The 14,111-nt window shown below is 39.3% G+C and overlaps 1 protein-coding gene across 3 annotated transcripts in view; it reads left to right on the top strand.

Moving 5' to 3' along the window:
- Positions 1–12,564, top strand: part of GLCE (glucuronic acid epimerase) — a 115,433-nt gene extending 102,869 nt beyond the window's left edge. For all 3 annotated transcript variants that reach the window (XM_025472342.3, XM_025472344.3, XM_035708709.2), the window contains 2 exons: positions 3,024–3,266; positions 8,580–12,564. In XM_025472342.3, the coding sequence (XP_025328127.1) occupies positions 3,024–3,266; positions 8,580–9,604 (1,268 nt within the window). In that variant the 3' untranslated portion in view covers positions 9,605–12,564. The remainder of the gene's footprint in view (positions 1–3,023; positions 3,267–8,579) is intronic.
- Positions 12,565–14,111: the final 1,547 nt, after the last annotated feature.

The following is a 14,111-nucleotide window of genomic DNA, read 5'->3' on the forward strand; positions in this document are numbered from 1 at the left end:
ATGCAGGGAGCCCAATGTGGGACTCAATCCCGGGTCCCCAGGATCATGCCCTGGACTGAAGGCGGCACTAAACCGCTGAGCCACCAGGGCTGCCCAGAATGGAAATATTTTCTTAGGAGATTTCAAAGATATCCATCACCAAACCTTTTCACATAAATTCTATAAAATATATAATATTAGGGACCCCTGGGTGGCTCAGCGGTTGAGTGCCCGCCTTCAGCCCAGGGCATGGTTCTGGAGTCCCAGGATCGAGTCCCACATCAGGCTCCCTGCATGGAGCCTGCCTCTTCCTCTGCCTGTGTTTCTGCCTCTCTCTCTGTGTCTCATGAATAAATAAATAAAATCTTTTTTAAATATATCTTTTACATATGTGTGTGTATATATATATATAATATTAATAGATGTTTTAGATGCTAAAGAAAAAGTGAAGAGTACCCATAACCATTGTTAAATAATATTTTGATTGTTTTTCCAATCTTGTTGTAGAGACACATTTTTTAGACAAATTGGGATCATGCTATATAGTAAATTTTATATTCTCTTTTTTTCTGTAAAATATCTTATTTTCCCTTGTTGAATCTTGAATATTTTAATGACTAGTATTCATAATAAGAATATGCCATGATATGTGTAATACTTGCAGTCCTTTCGTTTTAGTTGGCTACTTAGGTCATTTCCAGTTTTTTTTTTTTTTTTGCTTTTACACGTAATGATAGTATAGATAGTCATAGTTACTCATTTGCTATTTTAATTATAGTCTAGGAGTAGTTTCCTAGGAAGGTAACTCCATGTCAAATAATATAAATTGATCTATTTTGCTAAACCGCTCTCCAAAAAGGTTGAACCTTCTTGTACCTCCAAGAGCAGAGTGTAGGCTGCTCTTGTCACCCAGCTCTTGCTGTCACGGAACATTTGTTTTTTAATCTGTTGTTTACAAAGGACCTCATGATTCCCTTTCTGTAACAATCAGTGAGGTGACGTACCCTTTTCATATGCTTTTCTAATCATCATAAGATCTCTATATTGTTCCCTTTTCTTATGTGATTAGTGGGATCTCTATTCCTGTGAACTTTGCTATATATAGATTAAGGACAGTGATACTTTATTGCATTTGTTAAAGATATTTTCTTCAATTTGGTTGTCTTTCATTTTACTTATGATTTGTTAGTCTTAGAAGTTTTAAATGCTGTTTCCTGAACTTAAAGACATTTTTAAACTTCTTTTATGGCTTCGAAAATCATTGCCACACTATAATCGGCTGTTCATCTGTATTTTCTCTAATACTTTTATTAGGCTTGTGTTGTTTTACATTCAACTCTTTAGGCCAGCTAAATTGATTTGTATTTTGGTAAATGGTACAAGGTCAGGGTAATTTCAGATTTTTCTTCTCCTATGTACTGAATGATCTTTTTCCCCCAGTTGGTTCATGATGCAGTCTTCATTGTTAAAACATTTTGAATAGCAGAATATGTTTCTGGACTGTTATTCTTGTTCATTGATCAGTGTATCAATTCTTATGTCAGTTGTACATTGTTGCAATTATCACCCATCTTTAATGGTATAAACCTTCCTTTCATTAAGTGAAAATAATTCTATTTGAGTTTTGAAGAAAAAAGTCTCCTCTTGGAGAAAAAAATACAAAGTCTAGAACTTATCTGTAGCCTAGATTTCTTAGCCCTTATGGTTCCTAAATCCTTAAACTGTTTTGAAACTACATCACACATATGGTTTTGTGGGTTCTTAGTTTCTTTCTGCTGTGCCCATCTGATGCTTGTTAATTTATTTTAGAACTGCAGAGAGAAGCTTATCTCTCAACACATAGACCAAATTCTGTACACTGTAATATTATTGTATTTCCCAGGTAGGAAATTACTAACCCACTAATACCAAACATTTAAAAGTTTTGTTTAGAACCTTACTAGAGGTAATCCATTAGTGAACTACGTCAAAAATATATGGTTAAGTGTGCAATTTTAATTCATTAAAAAAACATGCCTTGTTCTCAAGCATTACATTTTGACATGAAGGATATAAAAAAGAATTGCAAGCTGTGTTTATACTTTAAGTTGCCTAGTCATAACTGGCCCCTTAAGCAAATATTTCATCTGTCAGATGATATAGGTATTAGACTACATCTTGGGATGCCCGGGTGGCTCAGTGGTTAAGCGTCTGCCTTTGGCCCAGGGCGTGATCCTGGAGTCCCCAGATTGAGTCCCACATCAGGCTCCTGCATGGAGCCTGCTTCTCCTCCTGTCTATGTCTCTGCCTCTCTCTCTCTTTGTCTCTCTGTGTCTCTCTTGAATAAATAAATAAAATCTTTTGAAAAAAAGACCACATCTTGATATTGGAGAAAGAGATGAGTATGTAATTAACTTGAATGTTAAGTACAAACATTTAAGAAAATTTCATGATTAATATTTTAGGATGAACCTGTGGTAACATTATCTACGTGTATTTAAATTGTACAAAATTTGGGGACGCCTGGGTGGCTCAGTGGTTTAGCGCCTGCCTTCGGCCCAGGGCGTGATTCTAGAGTCCTGGGATCAAGTCCCACATCAGGCTCCCTGTGTGGAGCCTGCTTCTCCTTCTGCCTCTGCCTATGCCTCTGCCTCTGCATCTGCCTCTATCTCTCTCTGTCTCTTATGAATAAATAAAATATTTAAAAATAAATATTGTACAAAATTTGAATGTATGAAACAAAGTTATGAAACAAGACATCTATAGCTATGAGCAACATTTTGCTATGAGGAACATGTAAAAAGTCAGTCCTGAAAAGGTAATCTACAACATTGCATTGCTGTCTGTCAACAAATACTGAACAAGAGTGGATAAACCTCCGTTTTGTTTTTCATATCTGATTTAGTACTAGTTTTTAATAATTATGAAAACAGCATAATGCAGAAGCTTAAAAGTTGCTGATAAGCCTATAACATGCCTCAGAGGTAAAACAGTAAAGAGTAGTGTTCACAGTAGGCTCTTAAGTGTCCAGACATGGTGATTTATTTTGTTTCTCCGTTTTATAGGTGTACCTTTATCTACACAGTGGGGACCGCAAGGCTATTTCTACCCAATCCAGATTGCACAATATGGGTTAAGTCATTACAGCAAGAATCTAACTGAGAAACCCCCTCACATAGAGGTGTATGAAACCGCAGAAGACAGGGACAAAAACAAGCCTAATGACTGGACCGTGCCAAAGGGCTGCTTTATGGCTAGTGTGGCTGAGAAGTCTAGATTCACCAATGTTAAACAGTTCATTGCTCCAGGTAAGTAATGTATTACTATGTGTGTCTGGCAATTTTATGTTGATTTATGGCACCTGATACTCCCTTAAAATTGTTTTTATGGTTTTAAAAAGTACATTAGCAGACCCTTTATATAAAGAAACAAGCGGTGTCACCCAAGTGAAATCCCTAGAAAAAGAACAGCTAAAAATTCAAGATTATAAAGAAAATATTTACTGTGTGAAAAGGCAAGCCACTGATTGAATATTAAGATCCAGGTTACTGCATGGTATGTATCTCCTTCCAGGGATCTGTGTCTCACAGGAATGATACTCTTTGGTTCATTTTAGTATTTCAGTACAGTATTTAATTCTTTAGCTTTTAAACTGTTTTGCGTTAAGGTAGAAATTTTTCTTTATAAGAGAGCCATCCTTTCCTTTGTCTGTTTTTTACCAGCAGCTTTTATTTTTTTGAGCTACGATAGCGTTAGCAACCAGGACTGCTTCTCATATTGAGTTTTGTTAATGTACTAGATTGTCTCAAACTTCATATAAAACCATTTCATTTATAAAATCAAATTAACTTTATGCAACATTTCCCCTTTTAGTAAGACAGTCTCATTAATTAGGATGTAATGTATTTTTCTCCACTAATCAATATCCATGAGAATTAATGAGTCCATTACTTAAAAAGACAATGAAATTTTAGTTAGCACCTCAGGCTTAATACTCTATGGGGAAATGTTGTCAAGAACAGAACTCATTCCCCCACCACCACCACCACCACCACCACCAACCTTGCAGTCAGTAAATAAAACGAAAGAAAAGGTTATAAGACCTCTTCTGTATTCTCTCCTTGTTCTTTATTGATGACTGTGTAATTCACAGACCTTGAAAGCCACAGTACAAATCTACTCATTCTAGATGGCCTTAAGTAATGGATTTATGAGTGCTTAATGCAGTGCAAATAATGGGTGACCTTTAGTTTTTATTCTGTGACTAGAACTTCTTTTCTCCTATGGTATTCTGTGTATTTCAGTAGATAAGGCATGTCTGCTTGACTGGTGAGAAAGTATGTGGAGGTATTTAAGAATATGTAGCTTGTGATACCCAAGAGGTTATTGTAGCAGAAAATGATTAGACTTTGCAAAAGTACATTTGTATTTGTTTCTATCTAAGCTTATTTTTGTACTAATTGATAGTGTTGTGTGGATTAGGGTGGAAAACAGCAGCCCTTATCTTGATGATCTCAAATGCTAGCAAGTTTTCTAGAACAGTTCTTTGAACTGTATCCTATTTAGAGCAGTCGATTTCAACGATTTCATTGTGCACTTCCAGATGCCCAAAGTAATATAAAAGATAAGTCTCCTCATACCATGTGAAGGACCCTCACAGTACTTCTTCATTCTGCAGCCCATAGCTGGAGATAAAACTACTTCCTAAGGTGGTTTTAAATATATGGGGGAGAGAACTCTGTGACAGTCACTCTGCCAGTGGAACGCAAGCTGCTCACAGTTGGAACTCCCTGTTGGTGGGAGTGTGCTAACTGGGAATGGGGTGCTTATTTTGATATCTTGGGCATGCCTGGGGGTGCATTTGATCCAAGTGTCTGAGGCAAGTGAGTTGGAGTTACATGAGATTCGTTGCTCAGAGCAGGAGAAGGGACTCAAAGAGGTGAGACTGTTGTATTGAAGCACAGGTATGGGGAGATGAAGCTTTTCAGAGGGCATAGACCTCATGGGAGATCAATTCACTGTTGAGAATCACTGTTGAGAAGAAATTGGAACTTGTACACAAAAGCCTAGGCCTCAGTAAGGTGAATCCCTGGAAGACCAGGGGCCAAATGTGTTGGCCTTTTATTTTTCTGGACCTTGAATTTTTTTCCCTGAAAGGAAATAAAGTTGTCTAGAAGAAAGAACCCGAACATGGGTCTACATCATATTTTTATTGTTTTGTTTGTTGAATAATGTTTTGTTCCTCTTCCTGATTTGTGCTCTGTTAAATTAAATTAGCTTTCCCTTTCTGGAAGCACTCTGTCCACTCCATTTCCATGACATTCTTTCTCAGACTTAGTGAGCTTCTCTTCCTCTGCCTGGCCCTTATCTCTAGGTATTCCTCATGCCTCTTCTCACTGCATCTAGTAAACCTGTTGATTAAAATGAATGAATGAATAGTTTGTGTTGCATGTAAAAACATTGATTTAAAGACTGCCCTTAAGTGTTTATCATCCTTTGTTGCCTAAAGGGACATTATACAACTGCATATGCCAAGAATAAACACTTGTAGTGACTCCCAGGTTTAACTGCTCAGAGAAAGGAGTCACGGATTTCAAAAAAATGGGAAACCGAAAACTTTATATTCAGCTTTAAAGCAGGAGTCTCCAGATAATATTATGCTCAAACCTTGCCTGCTACATTTCCAGAGTGGTTGCCAAAACCACACTCACATTCCCCTTGCTACCATTTGGATCCTTCTCAGTGATGCTGACAGGTTATTTAGCTACTCTGTATATCTAGAAAATGGGAATCAAAAGACAAGATTGTTGTGAAGAGGACGCTGGTCTGTTGATTGCTTCATGTGGAGGATCAGGACTTCCCTATGTGGCTCAGTAACTCCCTCTGGTGGTTTTGGGGTTTTAGGAAAATAGTTTTTTGAAAGGTTACATCCTGTGACATCAATTGTTACTTAGTTCTCTGAACTAATCTCTTATAGTGAAACATATCGTTTATAGTGAGACCATATCATTTCATTAGATTTGTATTCATACAGTAAATTAGAATGGAATTCTGGGAGGAAAATAGGCAATTCTTCAGCCTCCTCCCATTTGGACTTCTAAAGTTGGATACCTATTATCCAGTTTCAGGAAAATGGATGTCATGGTTAATGATACTGCCTAATTAATGAGGCATTACCCTAAGAATGAAAAATAACTAGCACTCAATATACCCTTCTCTGCTGAATATAATTGAAACTTGAGTGATTCATCAGTCAATTCAGAATCCTGTAGTGTTTCAGGAATGTTATTATATTGAGCATCAGATTCCATTTTACCTCCATTAGATGGAGGAAAATGCTAGTTAAGAGAGAGATTGCATGTTGACATTTTTCCAGATGAAATGGATTTTTTTTTTATTAGAAGTAGGATTCTGAAGTCACTGTTTAAAAAGTCACTCAAAGCATCATTTAATGTTGTAAGTCTGTCAAGATGTTCTCATTCCTTATACAACTTCCATGATTGTTCCATCATATGAAATCATTAAGAGCCTTGGATCAATTATATCCACACTGGTGGAGTCCAGTATTGGGGGAGTTTAACTACCAGCCCAACATACTAAGACTATCCAAGCTAATTACACTGTAAACACTATCATCAGTCCACATTTTGTCTTTGCTCCTGTTGACACCCTAAAGATTTCCTCAGGAACTCCTCAACCTGATTCTGTGACTATGTTTAAGAGAAATAACTCTTCCACCAATTATGCTCATGAGGGTTCCATTTCCAGTATCATTTCTTTTTCACACTCTTTGGACTTGGATCCAGCAATCCTGGTTTCTGGTCCCTACCCTACTGCTAATTAGCATTTGGCTTGGGCAAACCTTTTAACCTTGCAAAACTTCCATATCTTCATCTCTAAAATGGAAGTAGTAATTCCTGCTCTGCCAGCCTCAGATTATTGCAAGGATCATACGAGATAACACATAGGCATGTTTTTCAAAAACATAAGTTTAATAGAGATCAAGGTATTCATATTTACCTGTAAGGTTATATATAAAACATGTACTACCTATTTTTTGTTGTTGTTGTCATTGGCGTTGTTCTTGCTGCTGCTGCTGCTGCTGCTGCTGTTGGGTTGTAATATGCTCTCTTTCTTTTCTTGGTAGACCTAGACCAGCAGTATTCAGAAAGTCAACTTTCTGGGAATCTGCCGTCATTGTACTATAGATATGCAAGAGAAATTTCCTGTCTGATAATTTGCCAGATAAAACAGCTGTTATTATTTTATCAGCCTCTGAAGGCCAGTAGCTTCAGAATAATAATAATCATAATCACTATCAATTTTTACTTTGTTCCAAGCCACTTTCTTTTTTTTTAATCCTCACAATTACCTTGCAAAGTAATATTATCTCTATTTAACATCAAGAAACTGAAGTTCAAAGAGCTATTTCATCTTGAACATCTCAAAGCTAGGAAGTGGAAGAGAAACAATTCAAACAAGGTTTTGGATTTTTTTTTTTTTTTTTTTAAACTCCAAAACCTCTGCTTCCCCTTCAACTTCCCCCAGTACCCCTCACTTTTGGTTGACTACCCTAAGCCCCTGCTTAATTTTCTGAAATTTATTCACAACTCCAGCAAATACCTGAAAACAAACCTTATCGTTTTCAGCATCAGTTAGTAATTAAGAGTGTGTCTTGAGGCTTCCTGGCTGGCTCAGTCAGGAGAACGTGCAACTCTTGATCTCAGGGTCAGGAGTTTGAGCTCCGTGTTGGGTACAGAGATTACAAAAAAATCTAACTTTAAAAAAGAAAGAAAGAATGTGTATTGTGGAACCAAACTAGGCAACCTACATTCAACATTTTGTATCTTAAGCAAGTTACTTCCCTCCTAGTCAGCCATAAAGTGAGAGTAGTAGTAGCACTACTCCTATAATTGTTACAAGCATTAAATGAGTTAATATGAGTAAAGCACTTAGAATATAGTAAATACCTACTAAATGTTAATTAAATTAAAAATTTTAATTCGTGTATAAGCCATTCTTCTAGCTTCTCACAATATTATGCGCTGAGTCTATTTTAGTTATTTTTTTCTTTTAATAAAATGAGTATATTAGGGACACCTGTGTGGCACAGCCTGTTACCTGTGTGTCTTCAGCTCAGGTCATGATCCCAGGGTTCTGGGATCAGGCTCCACATTGGTCTCCCTGCTCAGTGGACAGCCTGCTTCTCTCTCTCCCCTTCCACTCCCTCTGCTTGTGTTCTCTCTCTCTCTCTCTCAAATAAATAAAATCTTTTTAAAAAGGGTGTATTAGAACAGTCATTGATTATTGATCAGCCAGCGTTTCATCTAGAAAAGGCAGTTTGATCAACAATACCTTATCCATTTGCTCTTAAGCCTCTAATAGGAACTAGACAGGCCTGATGCTCACAAGCCATCATAGACTCATCAGTTCTATGATTTATTTATGGTGACTTTAGTGAAATAATTGATGATGATAACGATGATGATGATGATCAGACACAAAGTAGTGAAGTGCTAATTTTGTATGGTTAGTGGTTATCAAGGATAAATTACGATTAACTTTTAATACAAGGAGCTTTTCTTCTAACCAGTCTTTGTTGGTAAATTCTCCCCCTACAGAAACCAGTGAAGGTGTATCCTTGCAACTGGGGAACACGAAAGATTTTATTATTTCATTTGACCTCAAGTTCTTGACAAATGGAAGTGTGTCTGTGGTTCTAGAAACCACAGAAAAGAATCAGCTCTTCACCATACATTATGTCTCAAATACCCAACTAATTGCTTTTAAAGAAAGAGACATATACTATGGCATTGGGCCTAGAACTTCATGGAGCACGGTTACGAGGGACCTGGTCACTGACCTCAGGAAAGGAGTGGGTCTTTCCAACACAAAAGCCGTCAAGCCAACCAAAATAATGCCCAAAAAGGTGGTTAGGTTGATTGCAAAAGGGAAAGGATTCCTCGACAACATTACCATCTCCACCACGGCTCACATGGCTGCATTCTTCGCTGCCAGTGACTGGCTGGTAAGGAATCAGGATGAGAAAGGTGGCTGGCCGATTATGGTGACCCGCAAGTTAGGAGAGGGGTTCAAGTCTTTAGAGCCGGGGTGGTACTCTGCTATGGCCCAAGGGCAAGCCATTTCTACTTTAGTCAGGGCCTATCTATTGACAAAGGACCATTTATTCCTCAGTTCAGCTTTAAGGGCAACAGCCCCTTACAAGTTTCTGTCCGAGCAGCATGGAGTTAAGGCTGTGTTTATGAATAAACACGACTGGTATGAAGAATATCCAACCACACCTAGCTCTTTCGTTTTGAATGGCTTTATGTATTCTTTAATCGGGCTGTATGACTTAAAAGAAACTGCAGGGGAAAAACTCGGCAAAGAAGCGAGGTCCTTGTATGAGCGTGGTATGGAATCCCTGAAAGCCATGCTCCCCTTGTACGACACTGGCTCAGGAACCATCTACGACCTCCGCCACTTCATGCTTGGCATTGCCCCCAACCTGGCCCGCTGGGACTACCACACCACCCACATCAATCAGCTGCAGCTACTCAGCACCATCGATGAGTCCCCAATCTTCAAAGAATTTGTCAAGAGGTGGAAGAGCTACCTTAAAGGCAGCAGGGCAAAGCACAACTAGAGCTCAGAACCAAAATGATCTTGCAGCCTCTGCCCTGCACAGAGACCATAGGCTCCGTCTCAGCAGAGCATAGGCACATTTTAAAAGGTTGTGTACTAGGTTTGTGTGGATTACATCGAAGTGTTAGATGCACCCCGTCCTCTGGTAATCGCATTCTATGAGTTGGGTGTTTCAAAACATGGCACTTGGAGCAGAAAAGTGTTTAGTCGATGGCTGAACATGATCTATAACTTTGCCTTGCTTATCACCGTCTACAGTTGTGCAGACAGTCCAGTCCCTCTGGGCCTGGGGAAGACACTGGTAAGTAGCTGTTACTGGCCGGTCATCTGGCACTTACCTGAAAACTTAGTATGGGTCTCTTTTAAAATGTGATGATTTATGTTTATGTTGGAAACAAACTTTAAAAAAAAATAATGTGCTGTAATACAGTAAATGTGTACTCGCAGCCTGAATAGTGGACCGTGTGCAACTTTTTTAAATGATGTTTCTTTTCTACAGATTAATTTCTTGGCGAATTTCGTGTTGCATTTCTTGAATTTGTTATATATGGAGAATATTTTGAATGTATGGTTTTCTTGAAATGTGTGAATTAAAAACACAACCAGTGTTCAGGCTTCACAGTTATATAATGTAAGCACAACTAAAACAAAACTTGTTGACTGCACAAGAAATCACAAAAATGTTATGTTTTATGAAACTTGATCTACAATCAGTAAAGATTTGATAATCAGTCTGTCCCTCCCCATCCCCACTGCGATGGTTTCTTTTTGTCACTGTCTAGAATTCTGTGTTTCATTTCAGATTGCACTTGAGAGTTTTGTCTCTTTTGGGGGGACATTTTTGGGACATTGTGGAAATTTTATTTGAGAAAGGAGCTAGTCCACCCTCACCACCCTTTAAAGAAAAATACTATGTCAAATATTACATACAAGAATCATAGCAGGTGTTTTCCCTACTTTTAGATCATTCTTGGTCATTGACATTGACTCTGCAGTTGTCAATGGTCAATGTTTTCCTTTGCAATTTTAATTATAAATTATTTCAGCTCTTGGGTAGAAGGGATTGATGCTACCACATTTGCTGTACGTGTGTAACCAAGACCTTTATTTGGATTTTATATCCCACTATACCTTACCTCACATAAATATGTTTCACAGCCCTTGTATCCTGGGCAGTGTCTGCTATAGGGCTTCAGGCATCATCCAAATCAAGCGAGGTCGATTTTGTTGTTTTTGTTTGAATGTACAACAGTACACTAAATCAACACTGTAACTTATACAGGTTGAAATATGAGACCCCACACTTTTCAGGAGACTGAGTCTGACAAACACATTGCAATTTGTCTGTGACCTGTATCAAATGCACATCAAGAGCCACATGGGCACTTGCCTACATATTCCAGCATAAATTGAACTCAGCCTACCAACACTACTTAGAAACCAGAAAATATATACATATATATGAATATAGTAAACATGCAAAATATAGTATGTATTAGTGGCAAAGAGAGCAGGATCAGAGAAGACAATAGTAGATGTACACTGAAGACAACCTGGCCACGGTAGAAGAAGCTTAAACTCCCAAGTTACACGACCACAACTCTCTTCTGCCCACAACACGACGGTTGTGGGTTTATTAAGTTTCCCGCTGGCTTTCAACCTTTGTAGTTCTTACACGTTATTAGATGCCTCCACAAGACTATCTGGACTCCTTTTTTTATTTCCGTGCTCCAACATGAACTTTCTCCAGTTGGGAAACCCTTTACCCGTTATCTTACTTCTTACTGAGAACGGTCCAGACTTCGGCCTTGTGTTTGCATACTGGTACTTCAGACTAAGGGAATCCATGAACACAGCATGGTACTGTTCCGCGACAAATATCAGTGCCTTAACAATGTGGCTGTCCTTTTCCACTGAAAAAGGAAAGACATTTTGATCTAGAAATGGCATTGCTGTTTCACTGCTGTTGGTTTCACACTGCCTTCCACGTTGCAACAGCAACTTGATTTTTCTTGTGATCCCAGAATTTTCTAAGAGGATGAGCTGAACCTGCAGCAGCACCGCCAGTGTACACCAGTGGTTCTCAAGCTTTAGGCTGCCTCCGAATCACCTGGTTGATTACTGAGCTACAGATTCCAGATAGTCACTAAATCTGCCTGCAAAGCATGACAGTCTGCATTTTTAACAAGCATTCAGATAATTCTGGTGCAGGTGATCTGGGGGGCAGACGTTCAGGAACACTGCCCAAGACCATCAATTGCATTTTTGTTCCGAAACACCTACAGAGTTCTTTGGGTTTTTAATCATGTAAGATGTTTACTTATTCTGAGCTTAGAGAGAATGGGGAAGGTGTTTTAAAGTTTTATTTTGTTTTGTTTCATTAAATTTTTCTTTGTTTCCAGGTAATGGGTATTTGTTTTGTACGCTTATCTTGAGTTAGCTTTGCTGTTAAATTAAATCTGTTGCCACTTCAGTTGTAAAACCAGCCAAAAGTTTCCAGACAGAGGTCAAGTTTGACCCTTTAGGATCGTTGTACATAAAGGCTTCATCCAAAAACCATCCAGTGTATGTGAGCAAATAGAGAAATGACACAAGCACAACTCTCCAGATGTGGCAGTCCTTTCCTTGGCCAGCGCGCGGACTCTTGCTGAAAGCTGCTGTTTTCATCCTTGTTGCAATTGTTGTTCTTGTTTCTCCTCCATTGTACATGTGGGTTAGAGACCATGTGTCAAATATGCAATAAAGTGTTTACCGGATGCCCTTCCAAAGGGTGGTCCTTGTAAAGCTGTACAGACTTTGCGGTTTAAGCACAATGTGCACATGTTAGTTTTCTATACAGCAAAACTTGATTTTTTGCAGATGGAAAGGTATTTTGTTTCTATACAAAGTAAATGGATTGTTTGTGCTTAATGTAAAGCTGCTTTATAAAATTGTAAAATAAAGTTTTTATCTTAAAAGGAATATGCCTGGATAATTTGTTCCTTCTCTAAGGTTTTTTTGAGCCCAGCAAGTGGATTTCTTGACCATTTTCTGTTCAACCTGTGACAACTAGTCAGGCAACAGATGTTCATGAGCGGTTCAGGCCCTGTAAGGCAAAGTGCCGAAGAGCCTGTCACGGGTCTCACCCCCAGAAGCTGTGATGGACAGGGACACGATGTCCAGAGAACAGCTTTGGAATGATAAAATGCCAAATTGTGTGGTCAGTCAGGGAAGGTGTGGAGGAGACAAAGCCTAAGTGGGGCCTTCAGGCCCAGGTACCGGGTAGAGGAAGAGGAAGAGGTAACGAGCAAAATCGGGGTGCTGCGGCAGCTCTGAAGGTGCCCTTAGGCTATTCAGGTTGGTTACCATTTTTGCCTGATTTGAATTTATTTGAAAGTTTGTCCTTCCTGTATTTTCTGTAATTGCCCCTTCTCCAGAACAATAAGCATTACTTAATCTTCTCCCCCTCTTCTCAGAGGGTAATGATACAGGCTCCCCAAATACAAAGAAAACCAGAGACCAGTCTGGGTTTATACTATGTTTCCTTGCACAGTATTTTGGGGGTTATAAGCATTCTGCACCATTTGTATGATGGAATTCCAATGGATCACCAACCACTTGCTAATCAACATCCGTAGCAACTCTCTCCTCTCTCTCATCCCCAGTTGGGAAACAGCCATAGGTTGCAAGCAGTTCTTGGTCTGGATGAGGTCTCCGTCTTGCTTTGATTTTGCTATTTATAGCCAAACTGTTAATACATTGGCCATTCCGCGTTAGCACACTAAACGCCATATATTTGCCTCCCTATTGCCCTCGAGAGGGGCCAGACCCTCCTAGGCATGGCAGTGGACTTAGCCCATAGTCTGATGAGCTCTTCCTCCCAGAGAATGCCTCCTCCTCCACGGGACTGTGACAGCCACTGTGTGTCTCATGACCCTGCCGCCTCTTAGCCAGGACCGCTGGACTAGGGGTGAGGCCCTCAGTCAAGCTGGGCCAGTGAGCCTCTTGCCCAGAATCCGAAATCGAGAAAGATTAGAAACCTGAAGCAGATACACAGTGAAAAGCAGAGATGAAATCAGAACCTCGACAGTGCTCCAGGCCCTGGATCCAGTGCATTTCTGAGGCCAGCTGCATCCCTCAGTGTCAGGAGCTACTAGTATATTCTTAGGATGCGTTCCTCTGTGTGCTGAAGTTGGCTGGGCTTGATTTACGTTACTTATAATAACAAGCGCTGATTAATGACACCATGCCTGCGTTACGGAGAAACGTATAATGTAAATTCTACATTACAACCTCTTCCTCCAATCTGGACTATATTTACTAGGGCTGCCATAACAAAGTACCATAGACTCAGTGGGTTCAGCAACAGAAATTTATTTTCTCACATCTCTGGAAGCTAAATTCAAAATCAAGGTGTCAACAGGTATGGTTTCTTCTGAGGCCTCATTTTTTGGCCTTGTAGACAGCTGCCTCACTGTGTCCTTGCATGGTCGTCCCTCTGTCCTATTGCCTTCTTATATGGACACCAG

The sequence above is a fragment of the Canis lupus genome, chromosome 30 (genome assembly GCF_003254725.2).
Source record: "Canis lupus dingo isolate Sandy chromosome 30, ASM325472v2, whole genome shotgun sequence".
Taxonomy (NCBI): Eukaryota; Metazoa; Chordata; class Mammalia; order Carnivora; family Canidae; genus Canis; species Canis lupus.